Consider the following 24915-nt stretch of genomic DNA (forward strand, 5'->3'; position numbering starts at 1 on the left):
GCAATACTGTGAAGGACAAAACTAACTTTTATTTGGCGAACCCGGGCCCACAAAAACAGGCTACACTTATAGCACAACGATAGCAGCGAACACGGTCGGCGATCGTCGAAAATCTGATCAGCGGGTCAAGTGCGTCCGCTTTTATACACTAGTTTTCGAATGTTCCAGAGTAATCGCTGGGACCCGCGTGCCTTCTACAAAGTTCCACATTATTCGCGTCGCGCACACATGCGATCAGGTTACACAAGGCTTGGTCACACACAGCGGATGGAAGCATCGATAACATTCCAGAAATTTCCGATACATGCAGGCGCATGCTGCGCTGTACGATAACATTTGTTAGGCGGTAAAACGTGTCGCCCGATTAAGACAAACAAGTACACGTGTCAATATACTATGCCTTGTGGGTCAAGACGAAGTTCTTTCTTTATTGTTTGCTGTAGTACATCTCAGAAGAACCCTACCGCCCAGCAGTGGTAAAAAACATGGTCTAGTGTATCTGGTTGTTTGCATATGAAGCAATGCGAGCCCCATTGCATGTAAAAGCCCCTTTCTTCTAAAGAAGTTGCAACTGAGAGGGTACCTGTGTGCAGTTTGAAAAATAAAGTTTTTATACCAGGCGGTACCTGCATTTTTTTACGCGTTTCGAAACATTCTGGCCTCGGCCTCGACTGTATAAAATTCGGTACCGAGGTGGGGGAAAAAGGCTGTCCAATAGATCACAGCGCAGCCTTTTTTTTGTGACCGTAAACAAATATTCTTTGGAAAACCGTACAGCAAGGAAATGAACACTCAGCACAATTTCCTTATAGAAACCGAACACTACCCCCGGTACACTTTGGGGGCATATAATAAACTCTGGTTGCGAAAGTCTAACCTTGCAAACTGATTGAAAGAGTGGATAATCATTGTTCCTGAAGAAAAAGAACCGTCCAACTAATTGCCTCACAAACAGGAGGCCAGCCCTAAACCTCCATCTTTCTCTCGTCTGAACAGATTGTTGCGGCTGCGTCTTTCCCATCAATAACCCCACACAAACACGGCAAAGACTGTGAAATTTCTGTGCATTGGCTCTGTTACAAAAATGAATTGCATAACGTACCATAGCTTAGCTACGAATACCAAGTTGCAGACAGTAGCCCTGGCAAATACTGAAAGGTGCTTGGCTTTCCACGCCTCAGCCTTCTCTTTAATCCTTTTAAGCTCGCACTGCCAGTATTCATCGCTCTGTTTATAAGCTTCAAGTGGTACACCCAAGTATTTTGCTGGTGTTGTCGACCACGTGAAATTCGCAAAGATAGCGAGAGTGTTAGGCCGCTCCCCATGCCAAATACTGTGGCACTTGCTCCAGTTTACTCTACATCCAGTGATTTCACCAAACTTTTTGACATCTGTCGTTTGCAAAACACTCTCCTTGTCTCTGCAACACACGGCTACGTCATCAGCATAGGCCAGAAGTTCTGATGCTTGCATCGTAAACCCATGAATACATTTGCTCTCAATCACTGCCAAACAACACCGAGTCTCTAGATAAATACAGAACAGGAGTGGGTTGGCTGGGCAGCCCTGATGCACGGAATGTTGAATGCTGATGGGGGCCCCCAGTGACTTGTTAATTATAAGCTTAGTACTGCCGTTCCGGTACGCCATGGTCACCCCGTCAGTAATTATGGACCCGACATTTATATGCTTTAGAATGGCAATTAAAATAACATGAGCAACACAATCAAAAGCTTTCTCCAAATCAAGTTGGAGAATAGCAACTCGCGACCTTAATGCGTCACAACATTCTAGAATTGATCTCATAATGTGTATGTTTGTGCTAATAGTACGTCCTTTGATGCCGCATGTTTGGTGCCTACCTACTATGGTTTCCATTACTGATTGTAACCTGCCAGCGATTATCTTCATCGATACTTTGTAATCATTGTTGGTGAGTGGTATTGGTCTGTACGACATTACATGTTTTAGTTTCGTAGGCGTTTTGGTCTTAGGGATGAGCACCGTGTGTGCTTCCCCGAAAGAATATGGCGATGCGTTTACATCATACGCTTCGTTAAAGACGTCAGCGAGAAGAGGCGACAGTGACAGTGACAAGAACTTTATTAGTGTGTCCTGAGGGACTCGATTGGGGGGGACCGAGGGCTCCCCGATCAAGTTGGTGGCTCCGCCCACGACGGGACAGGGAGGTGGTGACTCTCCGCGACGTCGCGGGCCCTCTGGAGGGCCTGTAGTTGGTTTGTGAAATCCGAGCTCTTCAGCAAGGCGTCCCACTTGGACTTGTTATGAAAGTCGGAGCCCGCGTTGTACGGGCACAGTCAGAGCATGTGGTCGAACGAGCAGCACGCGTGACCGCATTTGGAGCACGATTGTTGGAAGTTCGGGTCTATCCAACTAAGCGCTCTCGGGGTGAGGTACGATCCCGTCTGTAAAAGCCTGAAAGTAACAGCCTGAGCCCTGTTCAGTTTCGGGCTAGGGGAGGGAATTTTCGCCTGCTGTGTCTGTAATGTGATGTAATTTCATGAGAGGTCGTAAGATTATCTTTGAAGGGGCAATCCTTTGAAGGGCAATCGGGAGAGCCGGACCGTTAGCTCGGGCGCGGTTCGTGAATTCACCCGCCAGGCAGTTGGCCTGCTCGTTAGGGTTGCAATCCGCTTGGTTAGTTACATCGTTCATGTACACCGGGAACCACGCTAATGTATGGCCTCCAATGTCTTCTCGCGTAGTAATAGGAAAGGATCTGTTGACGATGTCGGCTGCGTGTTTACAAACTAGAGCGGACGAGAAAGCCCTGACCACCGTGCGCGAGTCGGAGAAAATGGTCGCCGCGCCTTTTGCGGCTTGGAGAGCCAAGGCTATCGCGGCTTCCTCCGCCTCGTTCGCGTGTTTAGCGTAAATTGGTGCGGCGCTGGTAAGTGTTCCGCGCGTCAACGACCGTGATTGCAAACCTGTCTTCACTGCCATATTTGGCGGCGTCGACGAAGAATGCATCTGCCCCGTAAGGATCGATTTGTCGAAAGATGGTTCTAGCCCGCGCTCTTCTGCGACCTTCGTTATATATTGGGTGGATGTTCCTCGGCACGGGCTCAACCATTATACCTTCACGGGCTAATTCAGACAGGGAGTGTCTGTCGAGCGGTGCCTGTATAGGGAGTTGACCAGCTTCATCGAGAATTTTGATTCCCCGGCGTAGTTGACGAAAGCCTGGAGATCTGTGCAATAAACTGCTCTTCAATTAATTTGTCTGTGGTATTGTGAATTCCGAGTTGAAGTAGTTTTACTGTGCTAGCGGATTGTGGAATACCGAGTATTCTTTTGATGCCGGACCTGATGAGCGTGTCGAGTTTGTTCTTTTCAATTTTGCTCCATTTGAGGTATGGTGCCATGTAAGTAATGTGACTGATGAAGAAAGCTTGGAAGACCCTGAGTAGGTTGTCCTCCTTGAGTCCCCCCCTTTTGCTTGCGATTCTAGTTATGAGTCTTAATATGTTTTTCGCCTGCACACCCAGCTTGTTTAGAGCTTCTGCATTACAGCCTTTGGCGTTGATTAGAAGTCCTAAAATTTTGATGGAGTTCACCCTCGGAATGGGGTGCCCTTCTCGTGTTGTAATTTCGACGTGCAGCGTTTCCAGAGGCTCGAGGTTCCTAACGCCCTGCCTCGACTGTCTGTAGAGGAGGAGTTCGGATTTGGTCGGTGACAGCTTGAGACCCCTGCTTGTGAGAAATTCTTCCGTTACATCTATGGCCGCCTGGAGAGATTGCTCTAGATCGGCCAGAGATCCCCCCGGGGACCAGATTGTGATATCATCTGCATAGATTGCGTGGCCTATTTTTGGGAGTGTGGTCAGCCTTTCGTAGAGTTTATGCATGGCGATATTAAATAGCAGCGGGGATAGGACCGAGCCCTGAGGGGTTCCGCAGTTGCCCAGTTCATAAGGACCGCCCGAGATCGTGCCCAGTCGAAGGAACGCTTTCCTTGCCGATAGGAACGAGAGAGTGAAATTAAAGAATTTCCGCCCTAGGTTGAGATTCGAAATTTCGGTCAAGATATGTTTGTGTGCCACCCTATCAAAGAGCGAGGTCGAGTGCAATGATACCTCGTACGTCCCACGTCTCGTTATCGAAAATAGATCTTTTAAGGAGGAGCATTGCGTCCTGTGTGGAGAGTCCCTTTGTAAAACCTATTAGATTATGCCTAAATAGTTCATGGTTTTCTACGTGTTTGACGATTCGATTGTGCACTGCATGTTCTGCCACTTTGCAAATGCACGATGTTAGAGAGATGGGACGCAGGTTATTTATGTGCGGAGGTTTCCCCAGTTTGGGGATGAGCACCACCTTGGCGGTGCGGCATTCCGACGGGGCCTGCCCCGAGCTCCACACCTCGTTTATTCCTGCCGTTAGGATTTCGATGGTCTTGTCGTCCAGGTTCCGGGGGGGGCTTGTTGGTGACCCCGTCTGGCCCCGGGGCCGCTCTTCCATTTAGGTTGAAGAGTACGTCTCTGATTTCTGAAATCGTAAGACGTTCGTCTAATTCTGACCTGTCTAGCCCCATGTAAATCGCTCTCGCGCTTATGCCTTGCGAATCTCCTTCCATGACGGGTAGGTAAGTTCGCACCAGGTCGTTGACAATTGCATCGTTTGTGAGGCCCGAGGTTACCTGTTTATGTATGAGCCTATCGACGGCGAGATTTAGTGCATTCCGGGACTGTTTGTCGTTTAGGAGGCTTTTAAGCAGAATCCACTTACTACCTCTTCTCATGCGACCGTCCGTTTCGTTGCACGTTTCTTCCCACTGTTGCAGGGCCAGTTGCTTGGAATAGCACTCTATTTCCTTGTTTAGTGACGTTAGTTTTGCTCGCAGTCGGCGATTTAATTTTTGTATTTTCCACCTCTCTCTAAGAGCGTGTTTAGCCTCCAGGAGATGCGCTAACCACGAGTCCATTCTGGGGACTTCAAGTTCTGTGATAATATCTTTGGTCGCGATTTTACGGCCTGTTTAAGATTGGTAATGAGTTCTTTGTAAGATTCGCTTGAGGGGGCCGTTTCGGCTCGAATTTTCTGGAAAAAGACCCCAATCGACGTATTCGTATTTCACCGGAGGTTTGGGTTTCACCCGCACCGCGATATCGAGAACGTAGTGGTCACTACCCAAGTCCTCTTGGAGATTATCCCACGTGCCCTCGATATTTCGGAAGAATTTGAGGTCTGGCGTTGTGTCTCGACTGACCGAATTACCCCTTCTAGTGGGAAACCTAGGATCTGTAACAAGCGTGAGGTTAAAATAGGCTGCACATCTGGCTAAGTTAGTGCCCTTCTTGCTGTTAAACCGTATCCCCATTCCGTGTTCGGAGCGTTGAAGTCCCCCGCAATTAAGAGGGGCGCGTCTCTGGCTGCCCGGATTGCGGAATGGAATAGTCCATTAAAGTCCCTGTTTTTATCTGCAGGCGAACTGTAGACGTTAAGAATAAAGACATCCGCGTTGCTCGATCTACTGGGCACGAGCTCGATCAGTTGTGCTTCTAGTCCGCTACGATATTTTGGAACGGTGTGCTCCACAAAAGGAACGCTCTTTTTAACTAAGGCGGCCGATGCCTCTCTCCGTTTCGCCTTTGTACGCTACTGCACGATACCCCGACAGAGTAATCTCCTTCTCCGCGAGCGTCTCCTGCAGTAAAATGACTTGTGGCTTGTCTGTCACCGATCTGACGAGCTGACCTAACGGAGCCTTGCACCTCTGGAAGCTAGCGCAGTTCCACTGCCAAATTTTAATGGTATTGTTATTTGTGATAGCCATCTTGTTTACTGTGAAATTATTGAAACCTTTGGCACCCCCGTCGGGATTTGATCCGGTCGGGAGTGGTTCAGTATGTGTTGTTTGTCTACTTTTTGGCTGAGCCCTAGGTCTTTCTAATAGCGTTACTCTCGACTCTATGGCGGAGAGCATTTCTATAATACTACTCAGGGTCTTTTCCAGTTTACCCTCGTTTTTGACGGGGGAAGCCGAGGCGGCGGACGGGGTCTCGTTGACCTCGGTTATGTCGCCCTCTTCTTCCTCCTCTGTGTCGCTAAAAGGTTCCGGGTTGGGCGCCTTGCGTTTCGACTGCCCGGCTAACGGGCCTGGGTTAATGATGCTAATCTCATGTCGGTTTATAAGTTTTCCTTTCATGCTGTTAAAGGATTCCTTAAGCTCTGCGAGCTCACGTCTAAGTTCCCTATTTTCTGCTTCGAGCGCATGGATACGGGGATCGATCCTATGCTCTGGTTGTGCCTCACTTGTCGTTTCTTTGCTTGATGCGTTCTTCTTCCCAGGCGGCTGTGTCGCTCCCTTGACCTTGTCGGCCCACGTGGCCCGCTTGACGGACTGGGAGCGAGATCGGGATCTCGATCTGGAGGAGCTTTGCCTGGGTTTGGGTTCTCTCCTTCTCGAGCGTGAGCGCCCTCCGGATAGAGATCGGGTACCTAGGATGGAACCGCTCCGCGCAGCTGGTGCAGCCGACGAGATGTCGCCAATTACGTCTGTCACGTCACATTCTTCGTCCAGTTGTGCCTTCCTTGCTCTTTGTCGGCATCTTCGGCGTCGGCGTCGTACGATGTATGGGATTTGATAGCGCTTCTTGCGCGTTCGGTCTCTGGTGACGTGGGGCCCGCCGCATGCCTCGCACTTGGGGGTACATTGATGTTCTTCTTCATTGTCCGATTTCGCTTTTCCGCAGCCACGACATTTACTTCTCTCTAGAAGAGGCGACAAGTCTGATTTAAACTGTCTATAAAAAGCGGCGCAAACGCCGTCCGGACCAGGCGATTTTTCAGTTTTTAAATTATTAATTGCCTTTTCCACTTCATGTGCTGATATCGGGGCCTCTAGTCTGTTCTTCGTGTCGTCGCTGAGTTGCGGCATGCGTCCCAAAAACGTGGCTCTAAAGGCATCTACGTCAACAGCACTCAATGCAAACAGCTGTTGAAAGTGCTGGTAAACACTTGTGCTACGTCCTCACAGTCGGTTATTTGGTGATTATGTACATCATGTACATCTATATGGTTACGCCGTGCATGTCTCTTTTCATGACCGAGCGCGCGTTTAGTTGTAGCCTCATCTGCTGTCAATGCCTCAGCCCTCGCGCGTATAATCGCTCCCCGACATCGCTCTTCATCCCATAGCTCCAATTTCGATATGATGCTACGCAGATCGTCTTTGTGTGCGCCCGCTTGGCTGCACTCTACGGCTGCTAATATTTCCAGCACCGCCCTTAGTTCTTTCTCTTTAGCTCTTTCTTCGTACTTCATTGTACGAAGAAAGAGCTGAAGTTGTTGTTTTAAAGTTTTTGTTTAAAGTTGTTTAAAGCTTTCCCATCTTTCGGTCACTTGCACCACGTTATTTTCCAGTTATTTCAAATATTCCTGTACATTGCTTAGAAAAAGCTCGTCATTTAACAACTTGGAATTCATTTTCCACATCTCCCACGTGAAAGTGCCGTGTTTTGCTTTGCGTCCAACATACCTCTTGACCAAACAGTGAGCAGTGAATGAAAGAGGCGTGACACCGTAGCTGTTACACAGGGGTATTACGTCTAGTGACACACAAATTCTGTCTAGACGAGCTTGACTATTGCCCTGGAAGTGTGTGTAATGCACCTCGCGTGTTCCAACCAGACAGTCAGCCACGTCCTCTAGGTCGAAATCGGCTAATAATTCAGTAAGGACGTGGCAGCTTTTGTCATTTGTTTTTCGGCCTGTTCTGTCCCGATCTCGGAGTACACAATTAAAATCACACAGAAATGTCACTTTTCTGTTCATGCAAATGTCCGTCCTTAACGATAAAAAAAAACAGAGTGCGCTCTTGACAAACATTAGGTGCATGTATACACAGAACACGCCACGAATCATTACCAACAGTGAAGTCAGCATACACTAATCTGCCTGAAGGGCGCGAATAATAATTTTCAATAGATAGCCCGGGCAGTTTCCTGATAAATAAAATAACGCCCGCCCATGCTCCTTTTGCATGGCTCACTACAGCGTAATAAAAAGAGGTAAACCTTAGCACCATGCCCCGGGTCTCCTCCTCCCCTTCTACCTTTGTCTCCTGCACGGTCAGAACATCGAGGTTTTGGTCCACCATCATCCGGTACACTTGGCATTGTTTACGCTTGGCGGCCAAACCTCTCACGTTTAGCGTGCCTAAGGTAAGCGTAGGGTTGGTTGCCATTGCTAATGCGGAGAAGTGAGGGAGGCCCGGAACGCGGTGCTCACCACAACGTCTAGCCATCTGCTAGACGCCTCCGGGACCGTCCGGAGGTCTGGTGTGGTCCGCAGACCACTGTGGCTTGTCGGCGCATTTCCCGTCCCGAGGAAGTGTTTGGAGAGGGCTTGAAGCTGATCCTTCTCGTCATAGTTGTCTTTGCAGGCGGCCCGTCGGCGTGGTTCTTTGCAGCTGTTTTCCCGTCGGTACCGTCTAGCGCCCTCTTAAAGGTAGCGTTGCCGCTCGTATCCGAGGATCGCTGCTTGGGGGCGGATCCCCACCTTCTGTCCCGCATGCGGCTTCATCAACTACTAGGCAGTTTTCCTTGCTTTTCTCCCGCTCTTCTGCAGGACCCTTTGTCGTCGCATCTTTCTTTTCGGGGGTAACAAATAAACCTTCCTTATCATTCGCTTCCTCCGATGTCACATCCGCATTGTTAGCGCTCACCTTGTCACCATCTCTCATCCCCCCATCCCGCCCCCATGTGTAGAGTAGCAAACCGGTTAGGCTAAACTGGTTAACCTCCCTGCCTTCCTTCTCCACTTTTTCCTTTCTTCCTTCCTTGTCACGAGCTCCCTTGGCAGCGTGCTCGGCTTTAGCTGCATCCATCCTCATCTGCGCGACTACCTCGTTCGCTGGTGGCCCCACAGCTGCAGCGTACGTGCGTATGCATTGATCTACTGAGTACCCAAAGTTTCGACATCGAGCGCAACGCGGCACCTCGCACTCGCGACGGACGTGCCCGACACCCTTGCATCGTAGGCACTGCATCATGTTCATGTTCCGTCCAGGCGCTACGACAAGGGCCAATTCACCGGCAACTCGGATTTGGTGCGGGAGGTCATCGACTTTCATGCCGCTCTTCAACTTCAGCAGAACGGTCGGAGATGCTGAGTCATTGTCGCCTACTCTTCTGACCCCCCATCTTTCCCTCGTCACTTCCATGACCTTGCCAAAGGCCGCCAGCGCTGCCTTTATATCTTCGTCAACCACCCAATACAGCAGCCAATGAAGGCGAAGGCGTGCCTGTTGGTCTTGAGGGTCGACGATTACGCTGCAACGCCGCTTCACGTTGAGCTCTTTCAACGCCAGCATCCTTTTCGTTGCCTGGTCACTCGAGAAGGTGACTGCCCATACGTCGTTGATCTCGTAGGCTCCTAGGGCCACGTCCTCCGGCAGCAATTCAGTCGGGGCAAGCGCATCTCGAAAGTCTTCTATCTTATAGGGCCTCGCTCGCACGTCGCCATGCAAAAACACGGTGTCTTTCTAGACAGATCCCTTGGGCAGTGGTGGCAAAATAAACCGGTAGCTTGCTTCCTCGTTATCGTCGATAAGCATGTTACCGCCGCCGGTAGCCGCAAAAGCCACTCCTTCGGAGCCCATGATTCACACGTCCGTGCAGCTCGGCTGCTGGAAGCAGAATCTTGCGCCTCTGGGGATTGCGGGCAGCACATAACCTAAGTTCGCATATATCTGGTAAAAATTGAGTAATAAATTGGCACGCGTATGATAACTTGTTGCTCGAATGGCGATTATAAGAAAAGTATTCCACAGGTGAGGCTGGAACTCACAATCCCGGCATGGCTCACCAGAACTGTCGTATAAGTACCGTGCGCTAGAAAACTGGGCCACTGAGGATTGACAGCAGCCGATAGCCTAAGTGAGCCTATATTTGTTAAAATGAGAAGAATAACTTAAGAACCCATTGTTGGAAGTGGAAATTAAGTTTGATGCTATTCTTGCTGCTAAGAAAGATACCTTGTTCGTGATACTGGGTGTTAGCTTCATGTTTCTTTTATAACACTTTGATATCACGAGGGACTGGGTTTGCTTTCTGCACCAATTGTTTCCATCACACCCTCGTTGTCATGCTACTACAGCAGCCATGGGCTCGTAATAAGGCCTCCCATACTTTGTTAAAGAAAAATTTTTATTTTCTTTGACGTCCTCTAATATTCAATGCCAAAAGCAGGTTCTTTAACAGGCTCAGAATAGACATAGCGCTCGAAGGGTTTTCTTGAGGCAAACTTGTGCTTAGCTGCATTAGCTGTGCCTTGTTTGGATACAACAGGAGGTACTATAGCCTGCAAGGATTGCAGTGCTGGAGGCGGAAACATGCTTTTCTTGTAATAAATGAATTGAAAACGTGAGAAACATTGATATCTTCTGAGGTTTTGAAACGACTAGTTGCATAGTCATTTAAATACGTAAGGAGCAACTGCATACTTTAGACCCGTATATATTGTTTACGCTAGAGTCCTCAAGCCTATAAACGGCTCTGATATTGGTAATTACGACACCGGCAGCTACGTGAGAAAAAAGAGTGACTATGCAGTGAGAGTAAACAGTTAAAAAAAATGGCTGTGGCTTAGGTAAGGTTAAGCCCAGGATGCGAAGCATACTAGCCTTTATTTTAGTTGTTGAACCACTGTTTAGCTTGGTGAACTGCTGTTGCTTGGCTATATTTGGTTCGGCTAGACGAAGAAATAACTCATGCGTTACTCTGCTTCGCCTTGGACGCCCCGCATTGGACGCGGTGAGCGTCGAGCAACGCAGCGTTCGGCGCGGCAACGAAATGTGCGCCTGAGCAAGCGACGCACGCCTGAGCCTTAGAAACAGCTTGTTTCTAAGGCAACACCGCATTCACTAGAGGTGCTTTTGTACCGCTTTGAAGCATCGTACTCGTGGCTCAGTGGTAGCGTCTCCGTCTCACACTCTGGAGACCCTGGTTCGATTCCCACACAGCCCATCTAGCAAGAGTTGAGCCAAAGCCACTTCTCCTCTGTCGTGACGTCACGGTGTCACGTGGTATTCAAGGCGACACCGCCGCGCCTGAGGAGCTGGGTTGAGCCCTCGTAATATGCTTCGCATAAAAATAAGAGTGTGGGAGGGAGCCCTAGTCCGGCGTCCCAAGAACGATCTCAGCAACAGCACGGGCCCGTTGAACTAGAAAATTTTGCAGCACACTCCACCGTGACATGGAATGCCATGGGGAGCTGCCACAGCCCGTGGAAGAGTCTGCATAGCGGTCAGGGTAAAATTTATGTAGGGAGAGGTGCTTGCGAAATCTGTTTGGTTGGAGTAGGTGGAGTGCCACCTCTTCTGTGCGCGAGAATGACAGCGGCGGCGGACCCGTGGTATGTGTCTAGCTCGTGTGTAGTATCTTAATAAGTCTCTGTGTGTGAGTGTAGGGCACACCTGATCAGCACTCCCATTTTTCCATGCCGGCCAGCCCAGAGGGCACTTCATGAGTGACCGCGCGTGCGCGGTCATTAGGCGACAGTGATGCATGGCCAGGGGTCCAGAACAAGTGAATGCGTTGTGGGGCACATGCCTGTGTTTGACGACTGGCGTGGGACTGGGAGAGCCGCCTTGGAGAAGTCGCATCCTGTCAAAAGGGCGCGGCATGCTTGCTGATAATTGGTTAGGATATACACTTCCCCAGGAATGTTGAGAGCGTGTGGCACAGCAAGCGCTACTACAAGGAGTCCTCCATTTGTAGGTGTAGAACCCCGCAAGAAGGCGGCCGTAAGATAGGTTTCAGCGCCATCCAATATTACCGCGGAATACCCGTTGCGGTACCGGGAGACATCCGGGTATAGGGCATTTGTCTCAGGGATATCACCAAGCATGCGCAACCGGTATCGTACACGGGCACATCGTCGTCCCGCATCATGTTCAGGATGCATGTTTTGTGGTAGTGGGTGCATCTTAAAGACTGTACGGACCCAAGTCGGAGCAGTGATGGCGATGTCTTCATGGTCATTACGGAGAACCGGATATCCCAATCTCGAGAGCAGGTGCCGCCCAATGCGTGTGAGCAAAAGACGTCTTTGACAGGCCCACTGAGCTTCCAACTCGCCGAGAGTGTTATGCGTTCCAAGGGATAGCCATCGTTTCGTGGCAGTGAACTGTGGGCGGCTGTGGGCAAGCTTTGTGGCCTTTCGCAGCATCGCATCGACCCCTAGCTTCTCCGACTGGGTAAGGGAAGGTGGTAAGCAGTACGACTGATCACGCAGGCCTCCACCAGACGCAGCAGGCCTCGTTCTCGTAGACCTGAGCGTCTGCTGGAGACCCGCCGAATCATGGCCAGAGTATGTTCTGTCGGTCGGGACAAGAGAGAGACAGTGTAGTTGGCCTTCCTGTTCGCTTGAATGTGTAGTTCAAGAATGCGAGCACGGTACACCTGGTGTACAAGAACGCCATCTACGTACACCGTGATCTCGGGGGGAGGCGTAATGCTACGCGCACGTCTGAGAACAAGCTCAGACTTTTGTGGAGCACAAGACAAGCTGCCCTGTCGTACGTAAGCGCTGACGATGTCGACGGCCTGCTGCAGCCGATCCTGAATGGCCCCGTCTGAGCCTCGTGTCGTCCAGATCTTGATGTTGTCGGCGTAAATAACATGTGCAACATCGGGGATCTGGTCGAGCTGCTCAGGTAGTCTTGGGAGGGCGATAATAAATAGAATGGGGGACAGAGCTGATCCCTGTGGAGTGCCGCGACCTGTAAGACGAATCGTGTCTGACCAATGTGGCCCTATCCCAATGGTGGCTGTTCTGTCGCGCAGAAAGGAACGAATGTAGTTATACATGCGGCCACCGCAATGTGATTCAGCAGGATTTCGAAGAATCCAGCCGTGTGCCACGTTATCGAATGCTCGTTTTAGATCAAGGGTGAGGATGACCCTCGCATGGCACGTGACAAGGGGCCGATAACCTCTCCCTTGAGCTGTAGCAGAACGTCCTGCGTGGAGAGACGTTCCCGAAATCCCAACTGTGAGTGGGAGAAAAAGGACTGTCGTTCGAGGAAAGGTTGTAGACGCCGGAAACCACGTGTTCCATTAAATTTCTGATGCATGAAGTAAGGGATATCGGCCGTAAGTTTTCTATGGCTAGGGTCTGCCTGCTTATGGTAATAGCAAAATGTCAGCATGACGCCATGCCTGTGGGAGCATGCCCTGATGCCAATGATCATTAAATAGGTTTGTTAGATGACGTAGGTCTGAATGACTGAGGTTTCGAAGGGTGGAACATCTCACATGATCTGCCCCTGGGGCCGGGTTCCGATCTTGAAGTACCACGCGAACATCATCGACTGTTATGTCCGCGTTGAGTTCCTTGTTAGTTATGTTATTCCTTGTGTTAGTTATGTCCGCGTGGAGTTCCTTGTTCCTTGTTCCTGTGTACGGGTATTCGGGATACTTTGGTGGTGGGCCGGTAGGGATAAAACGTTTTTCTAGCTTTTTAAGAAGAGCAGACGGATCGTCTAGGTACTTATGTATTAAGCTGTGTAGGCGATGAAATGTTTGCGTCTTTGTAGTGCATGAATCCACGAGTGCGCGAAGTATCCACCATGTTTTTGCAGTGCCTAGAATGCCTGAGAGACGTTCGAAGAAACCTCCCCAGTTGTTATGCACGAGAATCTGAGCATATTCTTGTGCCTCAGCGAAATTTCGTCGATACACCAGCGAAGCTTGTGATTGAGGCGTAGACATTTCCAGTGCCACGTGAGCCCTCTACGGGCCTCCCACATATGCAGTAGGTGCGGGTCCACGTCCGAGGTTGCAGTTGTGGTAACCAGTGTGCGCGCACACGCGTCTAGGTCACCACAGAGAGACTCGAGCCATTGCTCGTATCCGATCTCTTTTGGAGGTGTGTGTCGACGCTCCCTGAGCCGCGTCTAATCCGTGATCCGCACCTTGCGCTCGAAACAGTGTGCACTGTGCAGTGGTAGGGTAGCGGCAACGATGTAATGATCAATGTCTAGACGTGCGTCAAGGGGATCGTGTGCAATCACTGGTCCTGTATTTTCAGAAAAAAGTAAGGTTAGGCCATGTGTCATGTGTGACGCTGTTACCTAAACGTGTTGGGTGCCATGGGTCCGCATGTAAGGTGTATCTCAAGTTGCATATGTCATCCCAGAGCCGACTTCCTTTGGCTTCATATTTGCGGTACCCCCACGCTACATTGACACGTGTACTTATCTTTATCAGGCGACCACGTTTCGCCGCTTGAAAACTGTAATCGCACAGCGAGGAACGCGCCTGCATGTATCCGACATTTCTGGAAAGTTATCGATGCTTCTACCCGGCTATCTGTTGTCGCCGAACCTTGTGTTATCTGATTTTATCGCGTAACACGAATGGTGTAGAACTTTGTGGAAGGCACGCGGGTCCGAACGATTAGTCTGGAACATTTGACGACTGCTCTATAAAAGCCGACGCGCTTGACCGGCTGATAAGATTTTCCGACGATCGCCGACCGTGTTCGCCGCTATCGTTGTGCTATAAGTGTAGCCTGTTTTGTGGGCACAGGTTCGCCCAATAAAAGCTAGTTTCGTATTCCACCGTACTGCTTCTTTCTTCACCGTCACTACCACGTGACAATATGCGGAGCGTTGAAGTCACCGCACACGAGAAGGGTACGTCCAAGGCGGTCAAATTCTATTAGAAGGAGATGAAATGAGTGTGTTCGTGAGCGCGGCGAACTGTATACATTGAGCATGTAGAGACTGCGGCTGTTCTTGTCCTGTGTAATGATTTCGAGAACTAGGTGTGGAATGTCAATGTTTATAGTATGGGAGTTGCACTTTAAGCCATTTGATACTGATGCCCTCACGAGTGGAGATGTACCCGTAAGAGTGCTGCAGCCGGATAGAGAAGGAGAGCAGTTTGGTTCTTGTAGGAGCTTATTATCAGGAGGGTGCGTGGACATAGCAGTGTAATGTTGCAGGGATGCTTTTTTTTTACGGCATCCTCTGTAGTTCCACTGCCAGACTTCGATCTGCTGCTGGCTAAGGGCCATCATCATCTTCGTGAGAGGAAGCGGCCGGGCGTGAGTATGGGTCCGATCAAGCACCTGTGAGGGGTGGCTGGGGCCGCGCGGACTAGGAAGCCGGCAGGGGGGCACATATAAAATCCGAACGGGATTGATTGATTGAAAACTTTATTGTTCCACCGAGCTGGGGTGCCCGCCTCTTAACCTACACGTAGGTAGGGGGGGAGGACGAACCAGTCTCCGCGCGTTGAGGACGGTGAGTCTTCACGGCCTCACCGGCCAGGCGGATTGCTCGACGCTGGTCGTCTTCAGCCTCGCCCTGGAGCAAGGCCTCCCAGGCTTCTCTACTGTCAATGTTTTCCTTGGCCCCTGGGGAGCCAGCACACTCCCATAATATATGGTCTAGCGTACCTTTTTGCTTACCAATTTTGCAGAGGGCGTCGTTATAGTCCCTCGTCTGTGTTAAGTAGATCCAATGTGGTGATGTATAATTGTTTCCCTGGAGGCGTCGCCAAATGCGAGCGTCCCTCAGAGAGAGAGACCGATGCGGAGGCGGAAAGATTCTTCTTTCGGCTTTGTAGTGATCGACAATTTCCCTGTACGGGATCATGCTATCTTTTATCCCTGGAACTGGCTGCTCTAGTGTTGCCCGGTGGTAGAGTGCTCGGGCGAGCTCGTGATCGGCTTCGTTGCCTGGGACTTCTTCATGGGCCGGTACCCAAATTATATCGCTCCTGGGAAGGTTTTTGAGTAGAATGTGGAGGGCTTCTTCCGAGATTCTCCCTTTGTTAAAATTTTGAATAGCTAATTGGTTATCGCGTAATATTACTCCCGCTTTTGTACCCGCACAAGCGAGCGCTACTGCAACCTCCTCGGCTGTACAGGCGTCCCTCGTGCACGTGGAGCACGTTATCTTAACGCACCCGTCGCCATCAACCGCCATCGATAACGCAGCTCCGTCTCTGCCGCAGGCGGCGTCCACGTACGCTACGTTATGCGCCGGTGTGTGTTTAAGTTTATTTACTAGAGCCTTAGTCCTGTGAGCTCTCCTCTGTTGTAGATAGGGTGCATATATTTAGGTAGGTGGGCTCCTCTGAAGCGCGTATACCGGTAATGATTTTCTGCCGTAGCGCTAGACATTCGTGCCGCGTGCTCTGTATAGCTGCCTGTACTCTAGCATATTTACCCTCTATTGCAGCTTCCAGCTGTGCATGCATTTGCGCATAACGCGCCTCCATGTCACGGCGTATCCACGAAATTTCGGGGAAAGGATCGTTGTTGGTGTTCGGTGTGAGAGTAGAGTTGGGGTGAAGATTGGGGGGGGGGGGGGGAGAGGAGCGAGCTCTGCAGGATACCCCGGGCAACTTACCTCCCGAGATGCCGCCTTGGCATTAGTGTTCTCCATGGCCCGTAGCTGCTGACGGTCTGGAGTAGCTGCTGAGGTTGCGGGCTTACAAAATAGCTCCTTCTTGTATGGTTAGGGGGATGCATGTGATGGCTGGGCAGCCTGACGCCTCACGTGGTTGCGGGCGGAGGACCTCTGGAAGCGGGATCGCGAATGGGACTTGGATTTTTCCCGTGCTTTGGGGCGGGATCTGGACCGCGTTTTTGCGCGAGACCGCTCAGTTTTCTTAAATGATGTTCCAGAAGTAGTGGTTGTCGCTGATGAAGAAGCCGCGCTCGCGCAGACCGTCAATGTCCACTGTTCATATTCGGTGGCTTTTTTGACACAGGCTCGGTTGAAAGGTTGTCGCTGCCGTCGCGGGCACTTCGGTTCAGTTGTAGGATGATCCCCTCCACAGGAATTACAATGTGGAGAGCATGGGTGTGATATGACATTATTATCGATGCCGCACTACTCGCAAATGATGACGTCCGGTCTGGGTCAGTGGTCGGATCGGTGTCCCAATTTGAGGCAAATCCTGCAGACCTGCTGGCGTGGACGGTGTGGATAGCAGCGGAGCTCTGCCCTAAGAAATCGGACGAAGCGCGGTACACGTAGGCCCTCGAAGGTTACTAGTCCAATACTCGACTGACCCGTCATCCGGGTCTGTAGTATCTGGATACCGGATGCTTGCATCTCCTCTACTAGCGTATGTGCGGGATGCCTGGTTCCAGTCCCGGAACGACACCCTTGCTGCACGAATCATCTGGGGCTGCTAGATATGTGGAAACCGGGTAGGTGCGTTGGCTGATTGACAGTTCCTGGATGTTCAGCAGGGCGTCTGCGACGTCTGATGACGGGTGCTTATTAAGGCCATGTTTTGTTCTGGCAGGGTCCTTAGGATGAGGTCTCTGCGGTCTTTCGGGTTTACTTCGGCCGCATCCAAAGCGGGGCGCCCAACGTTGGCCTGGCCCATTCGTCCAATCTGAGGCCTCCGAGAGGCCGGAGTACAACTTTTCCATCTCGTAGGGGAAGAGGAGGCAGGTGCTTTGGCCCGCTCTGCTTGGACTTGGTGGAAGGGTGCTCAGACGCGTTCTGCGGGAGCGACGCTGTTTCATGGGAAGCAACGTCGCGTGTGCGTCGCTTGTTGCCGGCCACCTTCCAGCAGGCATCGCTGTACTCTTTGTTCTTTTCGTTTTCATTAGCGAAATGTGTATTATCCTCGCCCATGTTCTCCCCAGGTTGTACGTCATTCCTATGTTTTGCTACGAAAATGCTGACAGCGTCATGGGCGCTCGATGCCCCGACAGTTGGCTTGTCGGTTATTGGGAGCATCTCTTCGGCGTCGCTAGACATTCTCGGTGCCATTTCCTGGTTACTGTTCTCCGAAATGGTGCATAAAAGTGGTAATGATGCTAGACTGCCTTCTTCATGGCTGTTCATGTCGTCAGTAAGAACGCGAGGTGGACTTTTCCCCATCGTGAATGGCATGCATCGACGGTGCCATGCAGAGGTTGGCCAGACGCCGGTGCCTTTAGGCTTAATGGGGTGTTTGCCGCGTCGAATTCTTTAAGGCTTGTGATTTGATGGAATATGGACTCATTGTGACCCCAGCGCTTGCGGGTAGCTCCAGTCCACTAGGTCATAGAGTTTCTTACAATAATCACTGGAGGGAACTCTGGCGCTAGTGTCTACGGGAGCTGCAGTGAGAGTGATTGTACCAGCATGGGAATTACGAGAATACGTGAATTTGCCTAAAATTCGTCCTTTTTCGCTTGCAACGGCTTTGTGACTTTGTGAACTGGTCATTTTCAACACTGTACTACGTAATAAATAATTAAATAAACATTATTAACATTGTCCAATGGCAGGATTCGAACACTGGAATTCTAGCACAGAAGCCTGATATTCAAACCATTAAGCCACGCAGGCATGTATCGACAATCGAATGAAACACCCTTATGAATTTATCGCAGGCTTGCCAGTGCCAAAGTGCCAGTGCTACAAAGTGTTTACTAAGGTACTTGCAAATGGAATCACGAACACCTTAGACTTCCGTCAACCAAAGGACTAGGCAGGATTCCGTAAAGGCTACTCAACAATAGACCATATTCACACTATCAATCAGATGGTAAAAAAATGTGCGGAATATACCCAACCTTTGTATACAGCTTTCATTGATTACGAGAAAGCGTTTGATTCAGTCGAAACCTCAGCAGTCATGGAGGCATTGCGGAATCAGGGTGCAGACGAGCCGCATGTAAAAATACTGAAAGATATCTATAGCGGCTCCACAGCCACCGTAGTCCTCCATAAAGAAAGAAACAAAACCCCAATAAAGAAGGGTGTCAGGCGGGGGGATACGATCTCTCCAATGCTATTCACAGCGTATATACAGGACGTATTCGGAGACCTGGACTTGGAAGAACTGGGGATCAGAGTTAACGGAGAATACCTTAGTAACTTGCGATTCGCTGCTGATAGTGCCTTTCTTAGTAACTCAGGGGACAAATTGCGATGAATGCTCACTGACCTGGAGAGGAAAAGCCGAAGCGTGGGTCTAAAAATTAATTTCCAGAAAACTAAAGGAATGTTTAACACTGTCGGAACAGAACAGCAGTTTACGATAGGTAGTGAGGCACTGGAAGTGGTAAGGGATACATCTACTTAGGACAGGTAGTGACTGCGGATCCGGATCATGAGACTGAAATAATCAGAAGAATTAGAATGGGCTGGGGCACGTTTGGCAGGCCTTGTCAAATCATTAACAGCAGGTTGCCATTATCCCTTAAGAGAAAAGTTTATAACAGCTGTGTCTTACCAGTACTCACGTATGGGGCAGAAAGCTGGAGAATTACGAAAAAGGTTCTACTTAAATTGAGGACGACGCAACGGGCTATGGAAAGAAGAATTATGGGTGTAACTTTAAGGTATAAGAAAATAAGGATCTTAGTTGAAATCAAGAAAAAGAAATGGGCATGAGCAGGACACGAAATGAGCAGAGAAGATAACCGATGGTCATTAAGAGTTACGGAATGGATTCCAAGGGAAGGGAAGCGTATTAGAGGGCGGCAGAAAGTTAGGTGGGCGGATGAGATTAAGAAGTTTGCAGGGACAACATGGCCACAATTAGTACATGACCGGGGTAGTTGTAGAAGTATGGAAGAGGCCTTTGCCCTGCAGTGGGCGTAACCAGGCTGATAATAATGATAATACCAGTGCCTTGAGACACTTGGCGCGTTTCAACTTAGCCACCTTGACAAGCTCAATCCTTACAATAGCAATTAGGCACGTTCGCGGCGTCTTCTGCACATCGAATAGTATAGATTGCGCGGAAACGTACAACAGTAATATTTGTATAGCGTAATAGAAAAAGCCACAAGAACTTCTGAATCCACAACCAGGAAGATCAGACAAATTCATGTACTTCCCATAAATCCCATGGTGGTACAACGACCGCAGCGCCAGAGTTCCCTCTAATAATTATTTTATGAAACTCTATGCACTAGGTGAGTCGCGTGGTATGGATGAATCGGGAGTCCGAGTCGATGATCATCCAAAATACAGATACGAAACAGGAGCTGATGCGAAAACACGTCCGCACACCATGGCCTCCTAGCGGGAACCACCTGCAACTATGCAAACGCGTGATAATGGAGCGAGAGAGAGCGATTGGCTCAAGCCTCCGTCAAGACTTGCGTAACTTTGTATAAGTTCGACGCCGGTGTCGCATGAGTGAGAGGTGGGAGAGAAGGCGTGCTATGCACAAGTTTGCCATGTTTGTCGCTCAACTCCATCTAGCGCTTTAAGAGGCACGTGCTCTTGGACGAGAGATATGTGGCGTCCGCGTTTTTTATGTTGTTGTTGGTGGTGGCACTGTGCCACAACGTACGACTTTATACCGTTTATGCCACATTGATAATGCTGCTATCGTCCTCGCGCCGTCATGTGTTTATTCGTCTACATTCTATTGTCATCAAGCTGCCATGCTGTCTTCCGAAACATCTCGATGATAATCTGTGTGCCATCATCACAAGTCCTTCCCGATGTCAGCAGTATATTTAGGAAATATTCGTGCTTTGCCTTTTTATTTCTGCGGTCCGCAGGCGCTTTTACCCTACTGGGACGATCACCTGAAAAACTGTTCGCCGCAGTTGTTTTTTAATTAAATTTTGACTTCCCTTTTTTCAGGATGTTGTAATCATAGGAATGGACACACCTCGATGGAGGAGCTTTGCTATGTAGCCCATATCTTGGTGAACTTTACGAGTACCCAGTGTTCGTGTGTTCTAAGAGTGGCTGAATTCGTATTTTCTTTTCTCAAAATTGGTGATTCAGAGTTGCTGCCGCAATGGTGAGCACCATCGTCTAGGTAAGCTTTTCTTATGCCGCTACGGACGACACACGACCACTTGAAGAAAGCGAAGGACATACGACCTAAAAAGTCATTATTCCACAAAAATGTCCTATACGGGACACATAGACGCCTCTGCCGTCCTATAATATTTTTTTCGGTAACGTGTACTTTTTTTACTGAAGCTATAATTTCTTTCGTATTCTTCCACCATTAGAAACAGGCCGACGTGACGCGTATACGGCCCTACGAGGCCCTACGAGGTCCTACAGCATAACTGCAGAGAAATCAGCCGTGGTACACGTTTGTTCGCTCCTGGCTGCTTAGCAATCAGTGTACAACAAACAAGCAAATAATTTTCGCTAAATACGTTAATAGTCCGAATACAGCGGCCTAAAGTGCAGTAGTAATTCTGCCCCTAAGTCGACTTTTTTTTTCATTTTTCTACGTTGGTCATGCATTTGTGATGTGACACGGGTTTCCGTCTTTATTTTTTCTACTCTTTCTAGGGTGCGCGGAGGCGTGAGTGGACTTCGCGTAGTGGATGCCTCCGTCATACCGGACATGCTGTCAGGCCACCTGAATGCGCCGGTCATGATGATCGCCGAGAAAGCCGCTGATATGATAATGGAGGACGCCAGAAACAGTATTCCATTGGGAAGCAGAGTGGTGGCATCCAGCTTGCAGGAGGCACCAGTCGGTGAAGGCACAGTCTTTGCTTCGGCCACAGCCTCACCCATGTGTTCTGCTATCTCGTTCTGGTTGTGTACGATGGCATTGCTTGTGACGCTACTGTGCCCGCATTCAATGGCGCATCGATAAGATTTATTCTCTGGGAAATCACCTGCAGTATGGACTCTCCCGCCCTGGCCCACCATAGCCGAAAAGCACAGATCAACATATCTGTGACCGCCGCATACACAGCCTTATATCGATGAACAATTCTATCTTTACTTCCATTTCAACGTCTGTCATTCTTCGAAGATGTGTAAATATTAAAATTGAAGACAGCATACACTCGCAATGCGTGTTCGTTTGTCGAAACTTTGTCACGATCAGTGCAGGAAACTGGCCATGTAAGCACATCAGGAACCTTCATTTATGCACTGGAAAGTCCCCGGGGCACACACTGTCGGCATGACGAGGTTACAGAGAGGTCCTTCAGTTAGAGTATTTTGCAAAAAACCGGAAACGCAACATATTACTCATTCACCGATCATATTATGGGCTTATATTATCAAGAACAATCGTAAATTTTGCAAACATTTGAGTGGTTGCAAATACAAACCCCTACGCAAGCTGTCGTGGGGAAATGAACATGTTAATGAAAAATTTGTCAACACATAAAGAAGCTTTAAAATATTTGTCACTTTTACTCACTTATATGTTAAACGGCACCATCCGACTGCTCTCTGCACGCACCTGTACGAGCATGCAGGCCTTCTTGGACACCGCTTTAGTTCCTTTACATTCAATTAAGACGCACCATAAAAGGTAAAGTGATCAGCCCAAATAGGAGACGAACAGTGCAAAGCTCCCGCTTTTAGCATAAGCCATTTTCACTGCCAAACAGCAGTAAGGAGAGCAATATTTTTACCTTAAAACCCGTAAATAAATAGGGCAGTTTATTCTGCTGGTGCGCGTCGCTGCTTGTAGAATATTTCCGGTGGTGAAATCGAATAGCTTCCTAGAAGTGCTCGGCTATTTCCTTACATTGCCAGTCAACGTCGATGTCTTCTACATAATTCATTTTTTTCTAGAGGACGTCATTTGCTTCAGTGGACAATACAATGAAGAAAGTAGAGATAGCAGTAGCAGAAGACTGAAAGTAGACTGCAGCCCTCATTATCTACTTTGGAACAATTAATCGCAAAAGCTGGGTAATCGGTAAAGCCTGCTCACGCTGTGCAGACTTATACGCAGTGAGAACGAAAGGGTGCGGCACATGGTTTGTGACGTTAGAGGTTAGTACAGCAAAACATTTGCTAAGAATAACTGCTTGGTTTCGACAAATTTAGCAAGGTATTAGTGTCAAGAAATTACCTTCCTGCTTGTAGGAAGCAAAGAGTTATCTATGTGATACACAGGGAAATAAAATACAGCTTAGCTATGGCTAATAATTACCACCGATGTAACGTAGGTGAGAATGATTACTCAGTAAATAAAGGTAAAACAGTGTAGAGAGGTAAAGATGAAATGGAAAGTGATGGGTGGTACTGTGTTGGGAGCTGAGGCCAAAAGTGAACAGCGGCGGGTACTGACGTTAAGTTCGTGGTCTTGCCCGATGTGTGTCGTTGATTGCGATTCAGGTAAATCACGTGACCTGCTCCGACGCTGCAGTGTTTTGTAGCTCATATGGAAGTTTGTTAATGTAACGAGCATTATTGCGCCTAATTACAGCTCGCAATAATTAATTTAGGCTATGAGAGTCATCGGCATCTACCAGCTTTTGATTTTGCCCGAACTCACTTCCAATGTCATGGCCCAGCTCTGGAAATTGATGAGTCTTGTGGCATTCGTTGGAAAAACATTTACTGCGTAAGCTCAATACCACTTGTACCGCATGGTAAGGAAATTACGTATCTGTAAAAATGGTGGTTGCCTTTCTTTTCGGTGGTGTGTTGTGGTGCCATTGTGCTGATATATTTTAGTCATTGATTTCGTTGCTTTGTTTTGTCGGGCTGTGTTGTTGAATTAGCTGATTGTTCTTAAATGGATTGTTGTGAGCTATAGCTGCTCGCCTTCGTTATCTGTCATGTTCGCCACGTCTCTTTCCATATCCTTACCAACTTGCTCACATTGGCAGGTTGCTGCAATATAATCAGCTCTTTGTCCTTCATATTCACAAACAACTGCTGCTGCCAATTTTCATTATGTTGTCGACCATACGTTGAGCATTGTTGTTGCATATGAACCTTATGAAATTCATATTCACATTGCTGTTCGTGCTTCCGCAACCCTTGATACTCTGCGAAGAAAATAAAGTAAATGTCTGATGTTCGTGACTCTGCAAGTCAACATTCTTTAGCCTCATGGAGGACTGTCCGTTTATTCCGTCTGGCATTAGTGACACATGCCAGCAATACTATGTCAGTCAATTTTTCGAGTAATCCCTGGGCAGCTCAGGGAAAGACTTGTGGCGGATCTATCCTGATAGGGGGTTTTAGAGCGATTAGCAGTCCTATGACAGGTGTACAATAGAAAATATTCCTTTTGTGCTATGATTATTAGTGCCAATAGAAACACGTAACTAGTGAGCCCTATTGAATGATCTAAGCCGGCATCAAAGAGGCTTATTGAAGAACAGCACATAACCAGTCGCGCATACCCACTAAGAGAAGTTGGCATGAAGATGTTTGTTTAAAAGCGAAACATGTCCATTGGTACGTACCCACTGATCTAAGTTGGCAAGAAATGAGTTCGTCGAAAACCAGCACATGTCCGGTGTCACATAGCTTAGCCATTATACCATGAACTACACAAGCGCCCAAGGTTGTGTGAAAGAAGTTAACCGAATACGGACGGGACGGGACGGGACGGGACGGACAGACAGACAGACAGACAGACAGACAGACAGACAGACAGACAGACAGACAGACAGACAGACAGACAGACAGACAGACAGACAGACAGACAGACAGACAGACAGACAGACAGACAGACAGACAGACAGACAGACAGACAGACAGACAGACAGACAGACAGACAGACAGACAGACAGACAGACAGACAGACAGACAGACAGACAGACAGACAGACAGACAGACAGACAGACAGACAGACAGACAGACAGACAGACAGACAGACAGACAGACAGACAGACAGACAGACAGACAGACAGACAGACAGACAGACAGACAGACAGACAGACAGACAGACAGACAGACAGACAGACAGACAGACAGACAGACAGACAGACAGACAGACAGACAGACAGACAGACAGACAGACAGACAGACAGACAGACAGACAGACAGACAGACAGACAGACAGACAGACAGACAGACAGACAGACAGACAGACAGACAGACAGACAGACAGACAGACAGACAGACAGACAGACAGACAGACAGACAGACAGACAGACAGACAGACAGACAGACAGACAGACAGACAGACAGACAGACAGACAGACAGACAGACAGACAGACAGACA

At 49.0% G+C, this 24915-nt stretch overlaps 1 protein-coding gene across 1 annotated transcript in view; it reads left to right on the top strand.

The window, feature by feature from the left end:
- The window catches only part of LOC135921120 (4-pyridoxate dehydrogenase-like), a 337516-nt gene extending 315737 nt beyond the window's left edge, over positions 1-21779 (top strand). The window contains exon 11 of the mRNA XM_065455439.2: positions 21269-21779. Coding sequence (XP_065311511.1) covers positions 21269-21581 — 313 coding nt within the window. The 3' untranslated portion in view covers positions 21582-21779. The remainder of the gene's footprint in view (positions 1-21268) is intronic.
- Positions 21780-24915: the final 3136 nt, after the last annotated feature.

The sequence above is a fragment of the Dermacentor albipictus genome, chromosome 2 (genome assembly GCF_038994185.2).
Source record: "Dermacentor albipictus isolate Rhodes 1998 colony chromosome 2, USDA_Dalb.pri_finalv2, whole genome shotgun sequence".
In the NCBI taxonomy this organism is placed as follows: domain Eukaryota; kingdom Metazoa; phylum Arthropoda; class Arachnida; order Ixodida; family Ixodidae; genus Dermacentor; species Dermacentor albipictus.